The sequence below is a fragment of the Bidens hawaiensis genome, unplaced genomic scaffold, assembly GCF_021521415.1.
Source record: "Bidens hawaiensis isolate Kalapana, Puna unplaced genomic scaffold, B.hawaiensis_p1.1 tig00038691_1, whole genome shotgun sequence".
Taxonomy (NCBI): domain Eukaryota; kingdom Viridiplantae; phylum Streptophyta; class Magnoliopsida; order Asterales; family Asteraceae; genus Bidens; species Bidens hawaiensis.
Window position 1 is genome coordinate 163,108 of NW_027496809.1, and position 23,460 is coordinate 186,567.

Here is a 23,460-nt window from a genome sequence, read left to right on the forward strand (position 1 = left end):
TTGAGCATGGAATTTATGTCTCAAAATCAAAATCACTAGTCAGCAACTCCTGGAAAGATGGTTCCGCAACGGGTTTGATAGATGATTCTGGTGCTGGTATGGGTGTTGATTCTGATGCTGGTATGGATGTTGGTGCTGATGTTGGTGTTGGTGTTGGTGTTGGTGTTGATGCTATGATGGTTGTTTTGACTTCACTGTCCAACTCGCTGGATCTCAAATCATCCTTTTTTCGTTTACGATGAATGAGATCAGCAGCCGGTTCTTCAACATAATCTTCCTCAATGTCTTCAATAACTGTCTAAGGAGGCTTCAAAGCAGTTGACTGAAATAATAGTTTAGCAGCTTCAATAGCTTTCATTCTTTCATCTTCAGTAAGAGTGACTGATTCGCGGTGTTCCTCTTCATCTTCTTCATCATCTGAAATTTCAAATGTTGCAACACGTGGTTGAGCGGGCGCCACGTGCTCGTCAGCAACCTGAGCTACGACAGGCTCAGCTTCGTTCTCAGCAAAACGACCGAATTTTACTAGGGGTTTTAATCCCCTATACATCACTTTGGCTCCCTTCCTTGACTGCTTCATTAATCCAAAGGAATTGGGTCCCATACTTCATGTCTAAGGTCTCAACAGATTTAACCAGGTTGGTGTAATGAGAAAAAAAAATCATCTGCAAGAACCTTGGATACATCAAGAACATCTCCTTCTTCTTTGCCCTTAGATTGCTCATCATTTCATTGATAACGAATTTGGAATAGTTGTAATTCCAATCCATGATCAGAGCTGCAACGGCAGACATTTGGATGTGACTGATCTCATATGAGCCTCCCTTTCTTCCCGAGATACATGTAAAGAACGTGTGCAGTAGGTATCTCCAGTAAGGGTGAAACAACTTCTTGATTGCTGGTGGATAGGTACCTTCGTAACCCATTCTTGTAAGAACTTCAGTAACTTCAGCAGTAGAGTACTCTGTTGGATAGTCGGATTGATCCCCAAACAAAAGTACCTATCTGATAATGGCTTCAGTAACAATAACCGGCTTCGTCTGTATTTTGGAGTCGATTGAAATAACTCCATCTGCCCCTTGTGAATTGATCTTTGCATTGTTCCAGAAATCAGTAATCATCTTCTTGCAAATGACAGGATTCTCCCGAAGAGCATGAGAGATCCTGCAGGTATTGAGTCTGACTATCATTGACTTGAATTCCTTGTGAGCCATTGGTGGATCATACAAGTGGCCAGCTATATTATGAGTATCCACAAACTATAACGAGTTTTGACCAGCCATATCTGCACCAAACTTATCAAGTTAGATATCAAGTATATTGGCTTGATAGTGTTTAACAGTTCTCATAATTAGAAGAGGACTTAAAAAAGTACAAGCCCAAAGAAAACACATTTGACTGACCAAAAGGTATTAATTGGCCCAAGTACAGAATACTGTGTAATTTTGGGCCCAGTCAGCGAGTATAAAGCCCAGTAGGAGGGATCTTGGTCAAACCAATGCGTTTTCGGTCAACAATAGCAATGAAAGTTAGCCGAGAACTGAGGTTCTCGGTCAACATTTAACCAAGAGCAGGAGTTCTCGGTCAAGATCTGACCGAGAACGTAGTTATCTGCCATGATAGGGAGTTCTCGGTCAATGAAAGTCAACCCGAGAACTCCTTGCCAGCTGAAGACAGAGAACCCCTTTGGATTCCACCTTGGAATTCGTGTAACCTTCTTTAACCCACTGAGATCCCTAAAAAGCCACCATTAAACCTGCAACATTTTATAAAAACTCAACCGAAAACCCTTAATCTAACCCAAAAATAACCACCGGAATTCCTAAATAAACAAGTTATCGAACAAATCAGGTTACAGTAGCCTTAGTCAATCCACTGTCAGTACATGAATCCCAAATCATCCTCGTTCGGTACCTGTTAAGCAATGAAATAAACTTTGAAGATGATTAGAAGAGACGAGAGGAGTTTTCGGCTTAGATGCTTGAAAGAGATAAGATCTTTGGTGAATTGTTAAATGATACTGAACATTTGTTAAATTGCATTATAAAAGATTAACCCGGGTCGAGAACTAAATGAGAGTTTTGGGCCCATGAATGGCCCCAGTTGACAACCAGATTATTAAGGAGTTGAGAGACCCAACAAGATTTAAGAAACCCAACAGAGAAAAGCCCAAGTTGAAAGGCCAGATTATCAAAGAACGTTTCGAGGAGAGTGATTTCGAGGAAACCTTAAAATTATACAAGATAGAACAAAATAAAATTAAAACTAAAACAAAAAAAATAAATCCACACAAAAGTAAGACAATTCCCTTTATTTTTGAAGTCGGGATCAAATTTCAGTTCTTATTAAAACTGCCGCCTTTTCATGAAAAGATCCGAACATGGAATCATATCGTTTAAGAGGCTATCACAAAGATTCATGTTCAGCGTTATTATGACATTTAGAGACAGATTGATAGCGTGTATCCCATACTTAGCATGATTTTTCATCGCATCAGTGATATGATTAAGGTTCAGTTAGATATAAAGCTTAGATGGACATCACTCATGGACCTGTGATGCCTCCTATCTCTTCTCAAAGCGTTTGGCTTTCCCCAGATCACCCCAATTTTACTCCAACCCCCTAGTGCTTGATCAAAAATTTTATATAAAGCAGGCTTGGTTTTTTTAAGGTTAAACGTTGGACTTAATGCCAGTAAACTGACAGGCCTTTCATTCGAGACATGACAGGACTTACTTGTGTGCCCCCATATCTGTAGTTTTAGTTTGACCCTTTAAGCCTTGATTATCAAATAACTTTAATATAAATAAATAAATGCGATCATAATTTTATTTTCTTTTTTTAGTAATAATAATAATAGCTTTACGGTACAATATTTTTGGTGATCAAGACACTAACGGGCTCGTGTATGACAGGGTAATTGCTTTTCTGCCTATCATTCGGAGAGATGTATCTGGAGACATGCACATGTCTTCAAAATGAATCTCCACATTAAGTTTAGCAAATTTAGTTTATATCACTTTAACATTTACGCATCATGGAAAGCTACCATACACATCAATGACTGTTCTATAGCCTTTTAAGCTTAATCACATCACCCGTTAGGCACACAGAAACAATTTATCTATCACTTTCCAAAGGTTGGATCAATTTTCATTTGAAAATATTTTAAAGCTTCTAAAAGCCATTAACTGAATAGTAATATCACTTCCCTGGGAGTTAACTAAAACACACGTGTTAAGAATTCAGTCACCCCGGTCACTTTAAGCCTTCAGGTAAATGGCTATCCATTATAACCACAAGTGGTTATACGGACCAAACATGCATGAAAACACATGTCCTTCCAGCTCAGAGTTACAGACATAATTTTAAGTGAAAGAATACAAAACACAAAAACACATCATAATCGCCCCGGGTGCTTTCAGCCGTTAGGTAAATGGCTATCCTGTGAAACTACAAGTAGAACACCGGACCAACCATATACAACTATATGTCCTTCAAACTTGAGCAGCCGACATAATTTTAAGCGAAAATGAATCTTGAAATTTTTTTAATAAAAAAACAACGCACACACACTATTTTTGACATTTTGATTTTTCAACGCACACACACTATTTTTTTCTTTTTGATTTTTCTTCAACGCACATACACTATTTTTTTTATTTTTCACCCCCTAATTTGTGAAAAAACAAACCAATATGTACAAATTTATCCCCAAAAAGACTCAATCCTCGAAACGAAGCATTTTAAGAAAACTCACAAGCACATTAAATTTTGCTGTTCCGACCGGTTTTGTAAATAAATCCGCCACGTTGTTGTCGGTGTGGACTTGTTCAAGATGAATTAATTTCCGATCGAAACAGTCACGAATAAAATGAATTTTAATATCGATGTGCTTGGTTTTAGAATGTTGGACTGGGTTTTTCACAATAGCAATGGCCGCATCCTTATCACATAAAATAGGAGTGTCAAGAATTCCAAACCGTAATCCAGCAACTGGTTTTGCATCCAGATGACCTGAGAACAGCAAGCGGATGCGGCAACATACTCTGCTTCGGCTGTCGAGGTGGACACTGTTTGTTGTTTCTTACACTGCCATGAGATTAGGCGATCTCCGAGAAACTGGCAACCGGCTGACGTGGATTTCCTGTCAATGTCATATCCACCATAATTGCTCAGAAAAAGCATAAAGATCAAATTCTGATTGTTTGGGATACCAAAGACCTAACTTCGGTTGTCCCTTTAGATATCTAAAAATACGTTTAACAGAAATTAAATGAGAGAGTTTAGGATTAGCCTGGAAGCGAGCACATTGGCAGACTGCAAACATTATGTCAGGACGGCTAGCTGTGAGATACATCAGAGACCCGATCATCGATCGATAGTATGTTTGATCTACGGGACTCCCTTCAGGATCAGATGGCAATAGCGGTCTTTCTGCCATTGGAGTATTAGCACTCTTGGAGTCTTGAAGTTCAAACTTAGCCAGCATATCTTCAACATACATTCCTTGATCCAACAAAATTCCTGTCGGACTTTGGCGAACCTGTAAACCCAGAAATGTTGTCATTTCACCCAAGGAACTCATTTCAAATCTTTTCTTCATTACACCCTCAAATTCTTTGCACAATTCAGCACTAGTGGATTCGAAGATAATGTCATCAACATAGATCTGGACCAGAATCAAGTCTTTTCCGACAGTTTTCCGGAACAGGGTTTGATCAATCGTTCCACGCTTGTAACCGTGATCAAAAAGATGTGCGGTCAGTGTAGCATACCATGCTCTTGGAGCCTGATGTAGCCCGTACAAGGCCTTGTCTAACTTGTAGACATGATGTGGTTTCTTGGAATCAACGAAACCCGGAGGTTGATCAACATAAATCTCTTCTTTGACTTCACCATACAAAAACGTTGTTTTAACATCCATCTGATATACTGTGAACCCCATATACGATGCATATGCCAGAAAAATTCAAATTGCCTCAAGTCTAGCTACTGGAGCATAGACCTCTGTGTAATCTAACCCTTCAACCTGACGAAACCCGCGAACTACCAGTCGTGCCTTGTTTCGAACAATAACCCCGGTGTCATCTTGCTTGTTTCTAAAAACCCATCTTGTATCAAGAGCTTTCTTTCCTTCCGGCAGTTTAACCAATCTCCATACCTTCAACTTATCAAACTGATTGTGTTCTTCATGCATAGCATCAACCCAACTAGGTTCTTGAAGGGCCATCTCAACATTCTTTGGCTCGATTTGAGATATGAAACAAGAAAACATACAACTGTTTATGTGTCCGGTCTGACTACTGGTGGACACGCTTGCTTCAATGGGACCTATGATGTTTTCAATCAGATGATTCTTTTGGATTCTTGATGGAATTAGATGATCGGAAACATCACTGTTAGGTTGAAGATTTGTTACGTTATCTCTGGAATCAGTAAGGGGGTTTTTCCAGCCAGACGTTGCTGTACTGTGAGAGTACGAGGTGCCTGCAACGTATTCATCTGGAATGGAGTCGGGAAACAGTGTGCTCCCGAATATCTGACGAACGGAACTCTCCCCCTCCACATTTGCAGTATTTTCAGACAAGATTGGTGAACAATTGGTCTCTGAAGATTGTTTGGGAGGATTATCGGTTGTGATCGAAACATTGGTCAGCTCAGTAGCTTCATCATCCAGTAGCGGAGAAATATGAGACAGTGACTGAGAACTGTCTTGTGTAACTTCCACAGTGGGACCACCTTGAGAGTCTGTGTTGATGACTGGAAATACATTGAAGGGCTTGAAGAATTCATTGTAATCGAATAACCAATCGGGACCAACACGGGCGTCAGTCTCATTTTCTTCTAACCAACGAACTTCATAAGACTCTAGAATCTGCTTGGTTGACTTGTTGTAGACCCTATATGTTGTATTTCCTGCATATCCAACGAAGTAACACTCATCTGCCGCGACCCCAAACTTTGGAGTGGTTTCTAGATTTAGTAAGGTGCACGGACACCCGAAGGCTCTGAAATGTGCGACAGTGGGTTGATGACCATAAACAATTTCATACGGAGTCTTCATCTTAGATTTGTTGATTATCACCCGATTCTGAACATAACAGGCCGTATTAATGGCTCCTACCCAGAAAAACAGTGGCAGTTTAGAGTCACATAACATCGTTCTTGCTACCTCGATTAGAGTTCTGTTTCTTCTTTCAGCGACACCATTTTGTTGAGGTGTTCGCGGAGCGCTGTACTGACGAAGCACCCCCTTTTCTGAGCAGAAATGATTCAGAACTGCATTCTTGAATTCCGTTCCATTATCACAACGGATTCCTTTCAGCTTTAGATTCAATTGATTCTCCATTAACACCACAAACTTCTTGATCAGATCTGCAGTTTCACTCTTATTTGACAAGAAAAATACCCATGTAAAACGTGAGTAGTCATCGGTAATAACAAGACAATAAGAGCTACGAGACAAACTTAAGACATGAACCGGCCCAAAGAGGTCCATATGAAGTAACTGAAAACTGACGAGATGGTATTAATTAACTTAGGCTTATGAGATTTTCGATGATGTTTACCCAAAGCACACGCAACACATTTTTCAACAGTCACAAAATCCTTGATCGGTAAGCCACGCACTAAGTTGTTTTTAGCAAGACGATTTAGATTTTTTATATTAGCATGACCAAGCCGACGATGCCAAAGCATCGCATTATGTTCTGACACTTTTGAAAACAAGCAGGTTATTTCGTCAGGAACATTTTTGTTCATGTCGATCACATAAGCAATATCTTTTCGTTGTGATCGAACAAGAATCCATTCTTCTGATATGATTATAGCAGGTTTCAGAATTAAGCACTCCTTTTTAGTAAAATGAGTTGAAAAATCTTTGTCACAAATTTGTGACATGCTCAAAAGAATATGCTTCAATTCTGGAACAAAATTAACATTTTTAAAATTTAAAACACCGTTACTTACAGTACCCTTTTGAGTGATCTTTCCTTTCTCTCCTCCCGCAAAGGAAACATACCCACCATTAAATGTTTGAATGTTTTGTAGCTGGGTAATATCTCCTGTCATGTGCCTGGAACAGCCACTATCAACATACCAAGGTCTGATGATATTCCTCCATAGTTGTCCCTGCACGAAACGCGGGATTAGTTAGACTTTGGTACCCAGTCCATACTTACACTAGGTGACCCTGATTCGTCTACAGTTGTCACGAATTGCCATGACATATCCTTTTGATAATCAAAAATAGATTTTGTTGAATCTTTTGCCGAAGATTTAGGCAACCATCTATGTCTGTGAGACTTGAAGTTATATGTACGAATGGTTGTCGTAACCTCAGGTGAATTGGACGTGGGAGAAGACGAATCCGCCCGTTTCTCCTATCTGGACTTGGCCTTAGTTTTTATATTTGAATTTGAAACAATTTTTCTGACTATTTTGTTGTATCTGTTCGGTTTGGTCTGATGAGGACTAAACTCGCCATATTTGTTTCGATTCCAATCATCGTCAAGGGAACTAGCTGGATAATGCTTGAATCCTTGTCTGCATGTATTACGAGGCACATAAGGCATATCCCTTTGATGAAATCCGTAGTAGGGAATGTACGGACGATGTGGACAGTTTCTAGCAATATAACCAGGAGTGCCACAGTTAAAACATGTATGACGTTTTATGAAAAATTCATTCTGGGCAACTCCTTGTCTGGACTGGTTGTGTGGACCAGTTTGCTTAGATTTGCGAGGATTCATGTCACCCCTTTTAAAACTATCACCTTGTTTGTAATTGGAGCATCCCTCCTTGACAAACTTAGGTGCAACATATTTTTCTGATGTTTTTGAATTTTTAGAAATTTTGTTTATATTAGAGACCATATTATTAGAGTTTAAAGTTTCAACCGAATCAACCACACAAGTATCCTTGCTCTTTAAAACATAGCCCAAAAAAAACAGTCGGAATAACAGAATTCAAAACAGGAAGTTCTAAAGAAACATTAGAAACAAAATTATTATCAAAATCAAAGCTAGGGTCGTCATCCTCATCAGTCCACTCCTTCACAATTACTTTTTCTGCACATGAAATAGACACATTAGAATCATTCATACTTGAAGTAGATGGACCGGTATTTGCAGAACCGGTCCCCTCACCCTAATCTTGTTTACCATACTTCAAGTCCTTTATCTTTTCTTCCTGTTCTTTGGTGACAGGAGTGTGGACATAATTGTGGTTGTATGGTGGGGGAACTTGACTGAATCCTATCCCTTTACCTTCATTTTATTTCCACCACAGTTGGTTTTCAATCATTGAGTTGACGACTTTACTGGAACCTTCTAATTTTTTAAAATTAAACTCAGCCTTTTCAAACTTGCTAGTTAGATTTAAGATTTCTAACTTAGAAGCTTCTAGTTTAGCAGTCAATTCTGCGATTTCTTGTTTAGCATCAAGATGGTGACAACTCTTTATGCTAAAATCAGACTTAAGTTTTTTAATGTCTTTGTTAAGAGATTCTATTTTGTCTAGAAAACCCTTTTCATTTTTCTTAAGTTTAAAATTTTCTGATTTTATTCTTTCCATATATCTGCTTAGACTGTTATTGTGAAGTTTATACATTTCTATTTTCTCACCACAATTTAAAGAACATGGTTGAAAACGTACATCAGATGAATCCGGAGAAGTGAACGCCATGTATGCAAACTGGAGCTCCTTGACCTTCTCCTTAGCAATGTTTTCTCTTCAGAATCTTCAGATGTTGTGAAATTTGCAGTTTGACTTCCAATGTTAAGCGCAGCCATCTGACCTTCCCACGAGAACGTTTGAGCAACCATACCTCTTTCACCATTTCCAGAATTGCTTCCAACTTCACCCCGAGCATTCCCAACTGGAACCAATGCCCTTTCTGTATTTCCATCCTTAGCTGGATTAGTGCATTCACGAGTAAAATGACTCGGCTCGTGACAGTTGTAGCATCTGAGGGTCTCTTTATTAAAACCCACCTTTTGGTTATTAGGCATGTTCCAATTGTTCCTACCCGTTCTCTTAGTAAACTTCTTGGCACGAAACACTGCCATGGCAATTTGCCACGAGATGTCCATTTCCTCAACATCATCGGGATGAATCTGATCTAGTTCAGCAGTAACCACCGGTTGAACCAAGTCTCCGACCAGAAAAGCATGATAACAATTCATAAATCCCGCCATTAGAGCGATATTCTCTTGAGTTTCTTTCGGTATAGTAGGAATTTGGCTGGAGTTTAGACTGGGAGTGGTTTTACTAGAATCATTTGTAGACTGACCCGATTTGGTAAAAAATACTGGAGCTGGATTAGGTGAATTAGATGATGATAATTGACCGAGGGTGGATGAAAACATCTGGAAGTTTCCCTGTGGTGGTTGTTGAGTAGGCTTGAACAGTGAAAAACTATCTTGAGACATGAGAGCATTGTTAGAAGCAACGTTATATCCCACAGCACTGTAAGAACTGGCGTGATTTATTGCCCGCTGCTTATCGTCCATATCACAAGCTTTAATGGTGGCTATCATTTCAGTCATACTCATTCTGTTAAGATCCTTGGTCTTTTTGATTACCGCAACATTCATGTCCCAATTTTTTGGTAGAGAGTTAACCAACTTGTTGTTAATTTCTGAGGTTTGTAGAAAGATTCCTGCAGTTTTCATTTCAGTTACGAGAGATATGAACCTTTGAAGTTAGGATTCCAATGTCTCTCCCAAAACATGATTGAACATATTGAACTTTTTTCGCAGCAGATCTTGGCGACTTCTCTTCATATCCTCATTTCCTTCATAAACTTCTATCAGTGCGGCCCACAAATCCTTAGCTGTTTGGAGTTCTCTAAACTGAAGGACAATCTCGGGTGAAAGTGCCATGGTTAGAGTTGAAAGAGCTTTCTCATCTTCTTCAACTTTAGCAAAATCATCATCATCATAATTAGCAACCGGCTTTACAAGAACCTCGTCTGAACCCTCCCTTTGATAGGTGATCCTTTGAGGTCCCCTCACAATGCTTCTACAAATTTTCGAATCTTTCATCTTGGCATAGTGTTTGAAACGGAATTTCCATTCACTGAACCCCTCGTGGGATAATAAACGGGGTATGCGAGTAGCAGTGCCCATGATGGAATCAAGTTCTTGGTGAAGTGACTAGTTGATTGAGCCGTTGTCATTAGTTAACTGGGCCATTTTTTTTTAAATCAAGTCCAAATAAAATTAAGGTCCACTAAAAGAAATAGTTCAGGTTAATGGTCCAGGCCCAACACAGCAATCTGAACCGAGAACGAAGACCGAAAACACAAACGTTGACCAGTTGCTGACCGAGAACTAGAGTGTTAACCAATCTTTTGACCGAGAACTCAGGTATTGACCAAGGTTGACCGAGAACTCAGTTTGTTGACCAACTCTTTGACTGAGAACACGAATTGGCCGAGAACTATAATGTTGACCAGTTCTTTGACCGAGAACACAGTTTGTTGACCAACTCTTTGACCGAGAACACGAATTGGCCGAGAACTATAATGTTGACCAGTTCTTTGACCGAGAACTACGAGAAGCCGACAACTATTGTTTTTTTAAAACTATAGAGGACGAAAACCACAAAAAAAACCTCAACTGAATTGTAACAACTTTCCAAATAAAGTGGGATTTGATTTAATTTCCAAGTCAAATCCAATATTTATCCAAAAATAGTCCAATCTTCTTCTCCTAACACTGCCTCACCGGAAAAACACCTTGCAAGTGATATTCTTGAATCGTTGATATCACAATAATGAGCCTGAATTCGTCAAAGGCTCTGGTACCAATTGTAAGTCCCGAATCTGGATCACTACAATATGATATCAACCAAACGAGTATTGGTGCGGAATACCAACACTCGGTGATTCAAGAACACAAATAAGAATTAGTAAATAACACAGGATTGCTTCAAAACACACGTATATTATTGAATACGTCGGGTGCTTAAGCACTTACAAATACTTGATCACAATACTAGGAATGAACAACATTTAACCCTATACATAACATGACTATATGTAGGGATAACAACCAACTATGTCGGCCAAAACAACCAAAAGCCCACCGAGAACACATACACACAAGCCCAAAACCCAATCCCCAACATTACTATATTAAGTACAAACCACAAAACTAGGCCCAACAGGTGCGATGGAGATAGGGCTCCGGGCCCAGGTGGCTTTAATTTTAGATTCATAAAACAGTTTTGGGAATTTTTTGCAGCTGATTTTTCGGAAATTTTGGCCAAATTCCATGAAAGTGGCATGGTTAATAAAGGGTGTAGCTCATCTTTCATCACTTGATCCCGAAGACTTTGGATCCGGTTGATTTAAACGAGTATAGACCTATCAACTTGGTAGGGGTAATTAGTAAAGTTATCTCAAAAGTGTTAGCGAATTGTTTGAAGAAGGTGTTGGGTTCGGTTATTTCAGAATCCCAATCGGCTTTTCTTAAGGGGAAATTCATCCTTGATGGACCTCTTATTGTTAATGAGTTGATAACTTGGGTCGAGAAAGTTAATTATAAAGCTTTTTTCTTGAAAATAGACTTTGAAAAGGCATATGATAATGTGAACTAGAATTTCTTGGTCTCAGTTATGGGACAAATGGGTTTCCCAGAGGTTTGGTGTAATTGGATTCTCGGTATTCTCTCCTCGGCTAGGTCCTCAGTTCTGGTAAACGGGTCCCTCACGTTTGAATTTCGTTGTTCTAAAGGTATGAGAGAAGGCAATCCTATCTCTTTGTTTTTGTTTCTTATTGTGATGGAGGCATTCTCCAATATGATTACCAAAGCCATAGAGGTTGGGTTGTTTAAAGGTGTTCAAACTCCAAGACGGGGGCCTGTGGTGTCTCATCTTTTATATGCGGATGACGCGATGATAATGGGTGAATGGTCTAAGCTGAATATTGAAAACGTGATGAGAATTTTACGGTGTTTTCACATCTTTTCGGGTCTTAAAATTAATATCCATAAATCCTATTTATTTGGCTACAAAGTGAGTGGGGCTGAGCTTAGTAGTATGGCGGGTCAGATTGGGTGCAATATTGGTGTGGTTCCTTTCAAGCATCTTGGGATTTTAGTTGGAGCCAACATGAATAATAGTAACAATTGGAACGGTATTGTCGATATTTTCAAAAAATGATTGGCGAAGTGGAAAGCCCATACTTTGTCGATTGGTGGGAGGGTGACTTTAATAAAATCGGTGTTAGAAAGCTTGCCGGTTTATTATTTTTCTCTCTTCAAAGTCCCTTGTAAAGTGGTTGATAAATTGGAAGGGATCATGAAGAGATTTCTTTGGGGAGGTACAACAAATGTTAGAAAGATTCATTGGGTGGCTTGGGATAGAGTTACGCTTCCTAAAGATAGGGGAGGGCTTGGCATCTCTAGCCTTAGAGGTGTCAACACTTCTCTTATGGCGAACTGGGGTTGGAGGTATAAGACAGAGAAAGATGGCCTTTGGAAAAAAGTTATTAATTCTATTCATTGGTGATGTGTGGGTATAAATATGTGTATTAAGTGTGTAAAGTCATGTTTTGATTACTTATATATTGTGAACGCGATTACTTTGAGTGTGTTTGTGGTTACAGGTGTGTGAAGCTTAAAGGAGCTTAACGGAGCTTAAAGAAGCTAATTTGGAGCATTCATGATGGAGTGGAAATGAAAGTGATGATCTATGAGAAGATAGAGAATTTAAACACAAAGATGTGGCCGCAAACGAGGAGGAAAACGGAGTTGAAACGAAGATTCTATGAAGAAAATAAGATTTATGTTGGCAGACCGTAAGGCAGAGTGGTTTGACTGTAAGCTACGGTCTGACCGTAGCTTACGGTGGCCAGACCGTAGCTTACGGTTTGGTCTGACTAAAAATGGATTTTTGGTGATTTTCTTCCATATTTAAAGACCAAAAACCCTAGAGTCGAATTCATTCAATCATTATCAGTTTGGGCACTTCTTGGAGGTCATTATCCACCATCATAACACCTTCCAATCATCATGCTCATCCATGTTATCATCCTTGCAACAATCAATGAAGCTATTCAAGATCAAGATGCAAGGCTAAACCTTTCGTGACCATCTCCGGGAGTAGGGTTGTGTTTGTAAGCAAGACTTTTTGGTATTTGAATCTTTACATTGGAACTAGAGTTGATCAATCATTCGGTTGATTAACCTTTTAATGTTTGTTTATGCATTCAACAGTTTTTCGTAATGAATGTTTTGTGATTTTATCAGTTTATTGATTTGTGGTCATCAACTTTTAGGATTAAGTTCTTTGAGTCATTGACCCGTTTATCTTTAGCCATTAAATCACTTATATTTATCAAACCTTAAAACTGGTAATCAATTAGGTTATTATTCATCCAAACCAATTGTTCGGATTATGTTCTATCAATCAGTAATGTCAAATATCTAGTCTTTTGATTATAGGTGTAATCAAACGAGTTTTCCAAATAGGTTTAATCAATTGGTCTAGATTGCTTCACAACCTGAAACCTGGAGTTTGGTTACTTTTCTCAAATCGTTTACAACCAAGTCATTATTTAATCCGCTTGACATCGTTTGTCCACCCTAGAATAATTAATTAAAAAGCATTAAACTTGATTAGCACTTTCCACTGATTCCCTGTGGATTCGACACCTTACTTTCCCTTGCTAGTAAAGGTATTTTATAAATGTTTTTGATTGACCTTTCGACATAGATCAATTGACAAAGGTTGGGCGAGGGTCTTGTGCCGGGTAATAAAAAGTTTTCGGGGGTTTGGAATAATATAGCTAAGGAGTTGAATAAAGTCTCCCTAGCTGGTAGCAAACTAGTTCAGTTGATTAATTGGAAATGGCAAAAACTTATGCTTCTGGTTGGATGTTTGGGTTGGGGAGACCAGCTTGAAGATGGAATGTCCTAACCTTTATAAACTAGAAAAAATAAGAAGTGCAAAGTTGTTGACAGATTACGACGCCAAGGAAATCAACTTGGTTGGACTTGGGAGTGGTCTAAAAATCCCTCGGCGCCCGTAGAAAGAGCTGAGTGGGAGCGTTGTTTTCATATAATGGCAGCTGCGGTTTGGTTAGGAGGCCCGGATCAGTGGAAGTGGTTGGGGGATTCGAGCGGGGAGTTCTCGGTTAGCTCGGTAAAGAAGCTTTTAGTGAAGAGTAGGGATTCAAATGTTAATTTTGTGTTAAACTGGTGCAAATGGGTTCCGGCGAAATGTCTTGTCCATGCGTGGAGGGCTGGGATGAACCGGGACCCAACTAAAGAGGCTCTCGAAAGAAGAAATATTCTCATCTCGAACCGATCGTGCTTGTTGTGTGATTCGGGAGAGGAAACTATAGATCTTATTACTTCAAGTTGCTATATTGCTACTATGGTTTGGGAAAGTATCAAAAGATGGTGCAAGGTCCATTCCAATTTTGGATTATCAGCTCGGGATTTGCTGGAGTGGTACAATAGTGTGGGGCTCGGAAACCGAGAGAAGGAGGCGTTCCACGGGATAGTTGTAATTGCGTGTTGGAGATTGTGGAAAGCAAGGAATGATAAAAAGTTTGAAGGAAAAGAGGTGAAGATCGAAGAGATTATTGGAGATATAAAATCGTTAGGTTTTCTTTGGTATAAACATAGATCTAAATATAAAACGATAGGGTGGTCGAATTGGTGTAAATTCAGTTTCATGTAGTTTTTTGGTTTGGTTTGTTGGTGGGGTTCCTCCAGATTGTGGAGGAGGCATGTTTCAGTGTTCCTGTTATTTGTTTATAAAAGTTCACAGTTCGGAAAAAAAAAAGTTATAGTAGTAAACTAGTAATAGTTGAATATCTAAGATGCTTTTTTGTTATTGTTATAGAAAACTTGTGCCATAATTATTTTGGTGGTTTGTTGAAGTCTTTCTTAGATATTTCTTTTGGGGGTCTTAGCATTTCACGTTTGAATCCTGGTTTATTTGCACGCTTTAAAATATAGGTAACACCACTGTAGGGGATTCAAACTTGGGTAATAGGGTATGTCAAGTGTTATGACCTTAGGAACACCACTGCCATTATGACACACGTGCGTATTTATAAGAAAGGAAAAGAAAACTTGTGATCCAAAGATAGTTTTGAACGAAATACCATACAATATTATACTAGTATTTTTTTTATATTTATAGACAAGCTTGAACATATTGTGTATGTTTATAGGTCATTGTTCATTAATATGAATGTATCATCGTCATTGTTCATTAATATGAGTGTATGGTAATATATAATAGTAATATTTAGGGTTTAGATAATTAGTGTTAATATCATTTTATATTTAAAAAAGTTAAAATTTTTAGGAACTCATAATAACCAAACATGTTTTTTTTTTTAATTTTTCATAGCTTAACATTGTTTGAGGTTAGTTTACCATATGTTATATATAAAATTTTGATTACATATATAAATCACAAGTTTACATATGTGTAAAATTTATGTAATAACAAATTTACATACATGTAAAAAGAAATTATATATGTATAAAAACTAATTTTCATAATTGTAATCGTAAATATAAATATAAAAAGTGATATAATTTTGCACATATAAAACTAACCTCGTATTATTACAATACTGCCTCTACCACCGCCCACATTTTGTGTCGATGGCGGCGTTTGGAGATAAGAGGGTGGTAAGATGTGGCTTAACTTAAAGACGAATTCTCATAACATTTAAACATATACAAATGCATTGAAACATGATTTTTTTAAGGACAAGACATAAATAAACGGATAAAAAATACATTAGTAATATATATCTGTTTTTAAAAATTGTACATAGCTCATGCAAATAATAAAAGTGATAATTTTATGAATTGTGTATGATATAATTTTCTTTATAAAGTATTATGTTTATATGCAAGTTAATAGTTTTATATAAATTGCTAGGGTTATAGCATATATAATAACAAACATATTAAAACAAAATCCACACCAATAATAAAAAAAGTATGTTGTTTGAGTTGTTAAGAAAACCAAACATATAGAATTGCATATTGCATACAACCTACACACTATACCTAACAATACCAATAATTACCAAAACGATATATGTTCACACAACTGTAAACAATTCATTCTATACGTAACAACGACAACCTCTTTTCTATTCAATTGACGTATTGAATATAGTGGTTAACAATTCAATCAAAATTTTGATTATTCGGGTTATTGTAACTATATCGATTTTCAATAAATATTAATGGGGGTCACCTTATGTTTCTTCTTTCACGTTCATCATGTTATCATAAATCTTTATAACTAAAGAAAATGGCATTAACCGAACCAATGTATAATGTAACTCGTATGCCAAATTAATCTATGTTAAGAACATGCATTTAATTTGAGAACCGAAAGTAGCTGTGAAGAAACTCTTTGTAAAATTATTATTGTTTTTTTTTCGAACGGCAACTTTCAATAAAACGACACAACTAGCAAGAAGCTAGAGGTCAAAAACAAAACACAACTAAAATGAGAAATTACACCGATCATTCCAACACAAAGACTTAAAAGATGACCAATTTTTAATCCAATGATAAGTCAATTAATTTTCTCAATTACTTCGGGACGTTCAAGAATTTCAGGAAAAATAACATCATTCCTCATCTTCAAATTAAAAATAATGTCAATGGTTTATGATAAGCCAACACTTTTTACTATTTTCTGGTAAAATGTATATAATACAATTAAGAAATTTCATTAAAAATCATCATCATCATCGTACTCAGTATATCCCACCAATAGCAAAGCTATGGTAGGGTCTGAGGAGGGTAAGATATAGACAGCCTTACCTCTACCCCATAGGGATAGAAAGGCTGCTTCCGGTGAGACCTCCGCTCTATAGTAGTTTTGCTTCAAGCCTTGGACATAAGGCACATAACACTCAACCATCGAGACACCGGCCGATTTGTGCATATATCATTGTCTTTCGGCTATCAACGCCACCACAGGATGCCTGATTAACCTTCCGTCACTTTTAGCGTTATTTTCACGAGATTAGTAAAATAACGTCAAAATTAGTGCAATTTCACTTTTGCCCACTCGAGGGTTCACACACACATATATACATTATATGTGCGCTCTGCAAGCAAGGCAATATATTAATTAAAAATGTCATATATTCATTAAAAATGTCATCTTTATTGTATTTTTGTATGCAAAATTATAAACTTTATATATTTGATTTTCCACACAAACATAACTTCCCATGATTATCACCTATGAAGTAGAAAATGACATCCTTTATAACAAAAACAGAAACCAGATGACAGTAATAAATAAACAACCAGAGTTCACACAGAGGTAGTAGAGCTCATACATAGCTACAAAGATTACACATCCAAATAAATAAATATGCATGCATCAACAGAAACAAGAAACACAATAATCATGAATTTAAGACATTAGAATTATCACACTTTCACTCTTTGCCATCAGCTGCCCGGAGCGAACCTAGTTGAACCGGGGCTTGGGTCCCAACGACTTTAGATGACCCGTAAACCGAAAGGTCAAAGCCTTCACCTCTTTCTTTCTCAATTTGTTCCTTAATCCAGAAATATGTGATTCTCAATCCATCCTGCATACATTCCATCATAATTAAAAGTGCGTGAATCGAAAGATATCATCAACAGGAAACAGTCATGCATAAAGGTTGACTTTGAAAAGTCAAAAACTATGCGTCCATATAAGCATGCTTAGCGTGCGAGCCGAGCCAGCTTTGGTCCGGGCTCGAAGTTAAACGAGCTAGCTCGGCTTTGCTCGTTTTTCTTAACGAGAGGAGTTTGAGCTTGAGCCTTGAGGCATCTTGTTTAAACTAAAACTAATATTTAATATATATTTTGTTATTTAAGTAAATTAAAATTAGGGTGGTCTGTAGTGGGCTCATAGACTAATATTATGTGGGCCTATTTATTAGTGAGACTTGAGCCATCTTGTTTAATATTTAATATTTATCCTATTATTTAAGTTAAGTAACTAATATTAGGGTGGTGTGTAGTGGGATTATGGACTATATCATGTGGGCTTATTCATAAGTGGGAATGAGTTATAACATGAATTAACATATAACATTACAATGTGGGCTTAACCGAAACGAGCCAAATGAGCGAGCTTACCTTGGCTCTAGCTTGGCACAACTCGTTTATAAATCGACAAATTTTGAGCGAGCATTTTGAGGAATTCTTATTTATGTATATATATTGTATACATACAGAGACACATTCTTTTTAGAAACAATTTTATGTTGAGAACTGCAAGAACCACATAAATCGCTTGTACATTGTGCATAAATAATTTAATGAGATACTGATGGGCGGTTTTGTAACCGTCTTCTGTATAACACTTTAAGTAAGAGGTACAAGTGAATTATACGGTTCTCACAGTTCTCAACATATTTCTTGGTTCTAATTTGAACAGTACTCCCCCTTACATATGTATGTATGCACATAATAAACACACACACGCGTATACATAGACGTATGTCTTGATGGGTTGTGTTTTATCTCAAAGGGCCAATCAAGAAAAAAAAATAACTGAAGGAAACGGGTCGAAATTCAACCAACTTTTGATGCATAAACCATTCAAAAGACTATGTTATAATCTAAAGTATATAGCTTTGTAATCATAACAGAAACTAATTATTTAAAACGTAAATATTTTCGACAAAAAAAGTTTAATGTCAACCCAACTCATACCAAAAAAGCACATGTTATCCAACTTGCCTATTTTGCTACCAATAAATATTAAAAAGATTACCTTTAATCTCATAGTGGGGGCCCACCCAAGCTTCTCTTTGATCAAAGTATTATCCGAGTTTCTGCCACGCACACCTTCCGGGCCAGGAATGTGGTGAATCGGAAGCTTCCTATCCTCGAAACCGAGAACAATTTCGGCCATTTCATTCATACTTACCATCTCATCACTTCCAATATTCACGGGCTCACGAAAGTCAGATTTTGTCAACCTGTTAAGTGTTAACACACAATGCAGTTAACAATAACTTCCTTTGCATAGTTGCATGATGTACAACTTAACAATAACAAAAAACATGCACCTTAAAACACCTTCAACACACTCATCAATGAAAGTAAAAGATCGGGTTTGCAACCCGTCTCCCCACATTTCAAACTTATCGGTTGACGTAAGCGCTTTTCTACAGAAAGCAGCGGGTGCTTTCTCCCTCCCACCTGCAAGATTAAAATGTGATATTCTATTTTTGCACTTCGTTTATTAAAAGATTATCCTTTTTTTGGTATTGAACTTATTTCAAAACTAATGGTACCTTTCCATGTGCCGAATGGTCCATAAATGTTATGAAAGCGTCCGATTCTGCACTCGATTCCAAAGTCTTTAGTGTAGTGCTTGCACAACTCCTCGGTTGCTAGTTTCTCCAAACCATACGCATCTTGAGGCTAAAATACAATTTCAATAGTTTATCAAACTAAAAGTTAATTAAAAAAGGAAAAAGAAATAATTTGTGATTTTTTATCAATTAATAACCTCAGCAGGCCACGCGTCAGATTCCTTCAAGCTCACATTAGTTTCCAACTGCTTAAACTCGGGGTAAATGCAAGCACTAGAGGCATAGAAAAACCTATATAATGTAACATGAGAGTCAGAAACATGCAATAATTTTACAAATTGTCAGATAAACAACTTAAGGTTAAAATTTGGAACAATTCACTTTTGAGACATATCCCTTAACATGGAAAGCTTTTAGGTTAAAGATGATCTTTTTGTGCATTATCATCATAACAATCAATAGATGGCATAGATTCTTGTAAAGGGTATTTGAGACAATCTCACAAATAATCAAACTTTAGGGAAGTTTTTAGGTTAAAAATGACCTTCTTGCTCATTATCATCATAACAAATCAATAGATGGCAAAGCTTCTCATAGCAGGTATTTTAGACATTTCACAAATAATCAAACTTCAGGAATGACATATCCATCAATTGGAAAGTTTTTGGATTAAATTGACCTTTTTGCCCATTATCATCATAACAAATCAGTTAATGGCATAGCTTCTAGTAAAGGGTGTTTTAGATATTTCCCATATAATCAAACTTTAGGAAAGTTTTGAGACATATCCCATCATTTGGAAAGTTTTTTTTGGTTTAAAATGACCTCTTTGCCCATTACCATCATAACAAATCAATAGATGATATAGTTTCTTGTAAAGGGTATATTGGCGTGCTTAAATAAGGAAACATGATTGAACGTTTTAGAAATAACATAATTCCAAAAGCAAGAGAAATAAATATTTAGAATCGTAACAATTATGTTGACCGACCTTTTGACTCCACTGATTCTTGCAGCCTCGAGCATGTTAAAGCTAATCATCGTGTTATTATACATAATAACAGAGTGATTTGACTGAATGAACCCCATGCCACCCATATCAGCAGCCAAATTAAACACATGATCAACGTTTTCAGTCACTTTCAAGCAATTATCCATCACACGAAGATCAGCAAGATGGAACTCATGGCAAAACATGTCTTCTGGCATGTGCTCATTTTTCTTCCAATCAGAAGCAATGATGTAGTGGCCCTCGGTTTTTAAACGCCTCGCAATGTGTGATGCAATGAACCCACCCGCACCAGTTATGGAAATCCTAAGTTTCTCTGTTGGCCAATACGGTTCCCTCTCGAGGTTCTCATAGGTGAATGACCCGTACTTTGTTTCACTAGTTGTTCCCATTCTACAAATGTAAAAAATCACGAAACTTTAGTATAAATCAAACTTAATAGTTAAATATTTTGTGTTGATTCTGATTTTCTTGATAAAGTTGATAAATATCTAAAGAAAACTTGCTGCAAATGACATGATATAATTAAAAAAAACTTATCCGCAAATAAAATTTGATCCATCTAGCTTGTAACTATATTATCATGTTTGATTGATTTCGCTCGTATGACGTCATCAAGATTCAAGAAGATAAGACACTAAAAGTTATACACAGCAGATTATCTTATTTGGGACCACTATGGTAAAGCAAATGTATACAAGACAAGTGAATATATAATAATATCAACTAAGGATAAAAATCTACAATCATGAAATAGTAAACCAAGTTTCAAAATATTGTTCCAACAAAGTCAGTCAAATATCCGTAATCGAAAACTTTATTATCTCAAATTGCTAAAATCGGTCAATCCAATACGATAACGAGTAAAACAAAAGAAAGATTCGTTTAAACAAATAGTTTAACATTCTAAAATACTTTTAACTAATGAAAAGACCCAAGATTCAATCTTGTTCCATTTCTATGAATATACTTTAAAACCCCACCTTTTTATCAATTCAAAAAACAATATTAAATTCAATTACGGAGAAATAGCAGTGTCGGCGGCCGGGGTTTTAACTGAGAATTTCACATCGGCATAAACACAAACACCTGGTGTGCACACATAATATTGTCTACAAAACCCTTAATTATCGTAAATTTTGTCATACCCACTACAAATTCAGCTAAATCAAACACCAGATCACCCCACAATTCGAAACAGATGATAATTATAAACAAAACCCATGAATTAAGCAACAGATTAACACCAAAAAGATGGTTAGAATTGAGAATTACCTGATGAAAATTGAAGGGTGTGAGATAGATAATTTGGTATCGTGGTGGAATACACTCCAGTTATTATTATCCTACTACTACTACTACTACTACTTCAACGTCCTTTTATTTACGTTTTTTTCAGTGTCTTGTACCCTTTATCTTTTTTTCTGATTTTTTTACAACATAAATATAGAAAGATATTTAATAAATGTCTTATAATAATATCGTAGGTTATATGTACTATGTCGGCTGTTTATGAATCATGTATATTGAGTATATTCCATGGATATTCTATACGTTATTCGGTTCGGCTTGGCTCGGTATAGTTTTGGTTTTCACGCTTTAATTTTTCTTAGATGAAAATCGAACGAATAGAATTTAGATGGTTTAATACAAAACCAAATATATGTAATTTAAAACTGAACCGGAAATTGTATTCTAATCGGGTATGATTTTCGACCGAGGTAACTGAATAATAATTATTTGTTATTGGATTGAGTTGGGCTAAATAAGATTAGGGTAAATTTTTTTCATGAATTGAGCTAACTGACGAAGCTTAAATGACTGCTATCTGTTATTTGGTTTGAACAAAGTTCATTTTTTGTAACCAAAAACACAATTCGGTCTCGGTTTAAACCCGTATGTGTAATTTGGTTTTGTTTTAAACTGATTCCGTTTTAATTGGTTTCGATTTGTAACCGGTATTGAACTCCCTAACATATTCCAAAAAGTAGTTAGTTACAATAGTTAATCCGTATGATTTATTGTTTTTTCTGTTTTTGTTTATGATGAATACGTGATCATAAATTTTATCAACATATTTTTGATAGATCAATTGTGGATGTGATGGCACCTTAAAAGTTACATTAATGCTTCGATTAGACTCGAGATTTTAGAGTAATCCGGAGGAATGACCAACCTCAAATATCATTAAGTTGTTTTGGATGCATTGGTTGTGGATGAAAGGAGACCTTCAAGTTAAATATGTTTGAGTGAAACCAATTAGAAGATCTTCCATGAAGTCTAAAAAATTTATGAAGTTCCGTTGGTAAAACAAATGTTGGACATAACATTCTACCTTTCATATGAAAATAATAATTATGAACACCCCTTGTTGTTTTCTATTAGATATTCATAAATATTAATATGGTTGAAAAATCAATTATATTAGTGTTTTGAGTGTTGAATATTCAAGCATAACTAATAACTTATATTCATTTGGGCAAGCAAAGAAATCTAGGTATGTTGTCATGGTATCGTCTTTGTATTCTGCAATTTTATGTTAAATAATTTGTTATTGAATTGAACGGCAAAACTAAAATAACCATTATTTGTTACTTGGTTTTAACAGAATGATTTTTTTGGAACCCCATGGTTTGAAACCATATATGTAATTTGGCTCTTTATAAACAGTTTATGTTTTGGAACCCCAAAACCAAATCTGTCTTGATTTGAAACCATAGGTATGTAATTTGGCTCTTTATAAACAGTTTATGTTCAATTTAATGATTTAATCAATTTCAAACTAAATATTGAACACTCCATCATATTCCAGATTATTTATGTATGTAAGTTGGCTCTTATGATTAGTGATATGAGAAGTTTTCATCCGGATAACTAAACATAAATTTGTAAAGAATGACTCACATTGAATACCATCAACTTGTTTCGGATGTAGTTGTTGATGAAATGAGAACTTCAAGTTAAGTGTTTTGAGTAAGACAATTACGTAGGTTTCTATGAAGTTTTCACCCAGGATGCCAGAAATTTTTTTTACGAGGTTCTCGTATGTAAAACAAATAATAATGATTGGTACGTGGAGTTAGAAGTAACATTTACCTTTCATATGAAAATAAATTAT

At 36.5% G+C, this 23,460-nt stretch overlaps 3 protein-coding genes across 3 annotated transcripts; 2 read left to right on the forward strand and 1 right to left on the reverse strand.

Moving 5' to 3' along the window:
* The first annotated feature begins 11,625 nt into the window (after nt 1–11,625).
* On the forward strand, nt 11,626–12,171 carry LOC143590616 (putative mitochondrial protein AtMg01250). The gene has a single exon (XM_077071041.1). It carries the CDS (start codon nt 11,626–11,628, stop codon nt 12,169–12,171), a length of 546 nt encoding a protein of 181 aa, XP_076927156.1.
* A 1,902-nt stretch (nt 12,172–14,073) lies between these two features.
* Nucleotides 14,074–14,697, forward strand: LOC143590618 (uncharacterized). The gene has a single exon (XM_077071042.1). It carries the CDS (start codon nt 14,074–14,076, stop codon nt 14,695–14,697), a length of 624 nt encoding a protein of 207 aa, XP_076927157.1.
* A 2,558-nt stretch (nt 14,698–17,255) lies between these two features.
* LOC143590612 (GDP-mannose 3,5-epimerase 2) lies at nt 17,256–21,790 on the reverse strand. Its single transcript, XM_077071040.1, has 7 exons — nt 21,618–21,790; nt 20,325–20,735; nt 19,531–19,624; nt 19,313–19,442; nt 19,085–19,217; nt 18,787–18,994; nt 17,256–17,608 (listed from the first exon to the last, which is right to left on the reverse strand). The coding sequence occupies exons 2-7, from the start codon at nt 20,732–20,734 to the stop codon at nt 17,453–17,455; spliced, it is 1,131 nt and encodes a 376-aa protein (XP_076927155.1). The 5' UTR covers nt 20,735; nt 21,618–21,790; the 3' UTR covers nt 17,256–17,452.
* Nucleotides 21,791–23,460: the final 1,670 nt, after the last annotated feature.

Coding starts and splice junctions, on each gene's coding strand:
- LOC143590616 (XM_077071041.1), top strand. CDS start 11,626: ATGGGACAAATGGGTTTCCCAGAGGTTTGGTGTAATTGGATTCTCGGT.
- LOC143590618 (XM_077071042.1), top strand. CDS start 14,074: ATGGCAGCTGCGGTTTGGTTAGGAGGCCCGGATCAGTGGAAGTGGTTG.
- LOC143590612 (XM_077071040.1), bottom strand. CDS start 20,734: ATGGGAACAACTAGTGAAACAAAGTACGGGTCATTCACCTATGAGAAC. Junction 19,443..19,530: donor CTGACGCGTGGCCTGCTGAG/GTTATTAATTGA, acceptor ATTGTATTTTAG/CCTCAAGATGCGTATGGTTT. Junction 17,609..18,786: donor CCCCCACTATGAGATTAAAG/GTAATCTTTTTA, acceptor GAATGTATGCAG/GATGGATTGAGAATCACATA.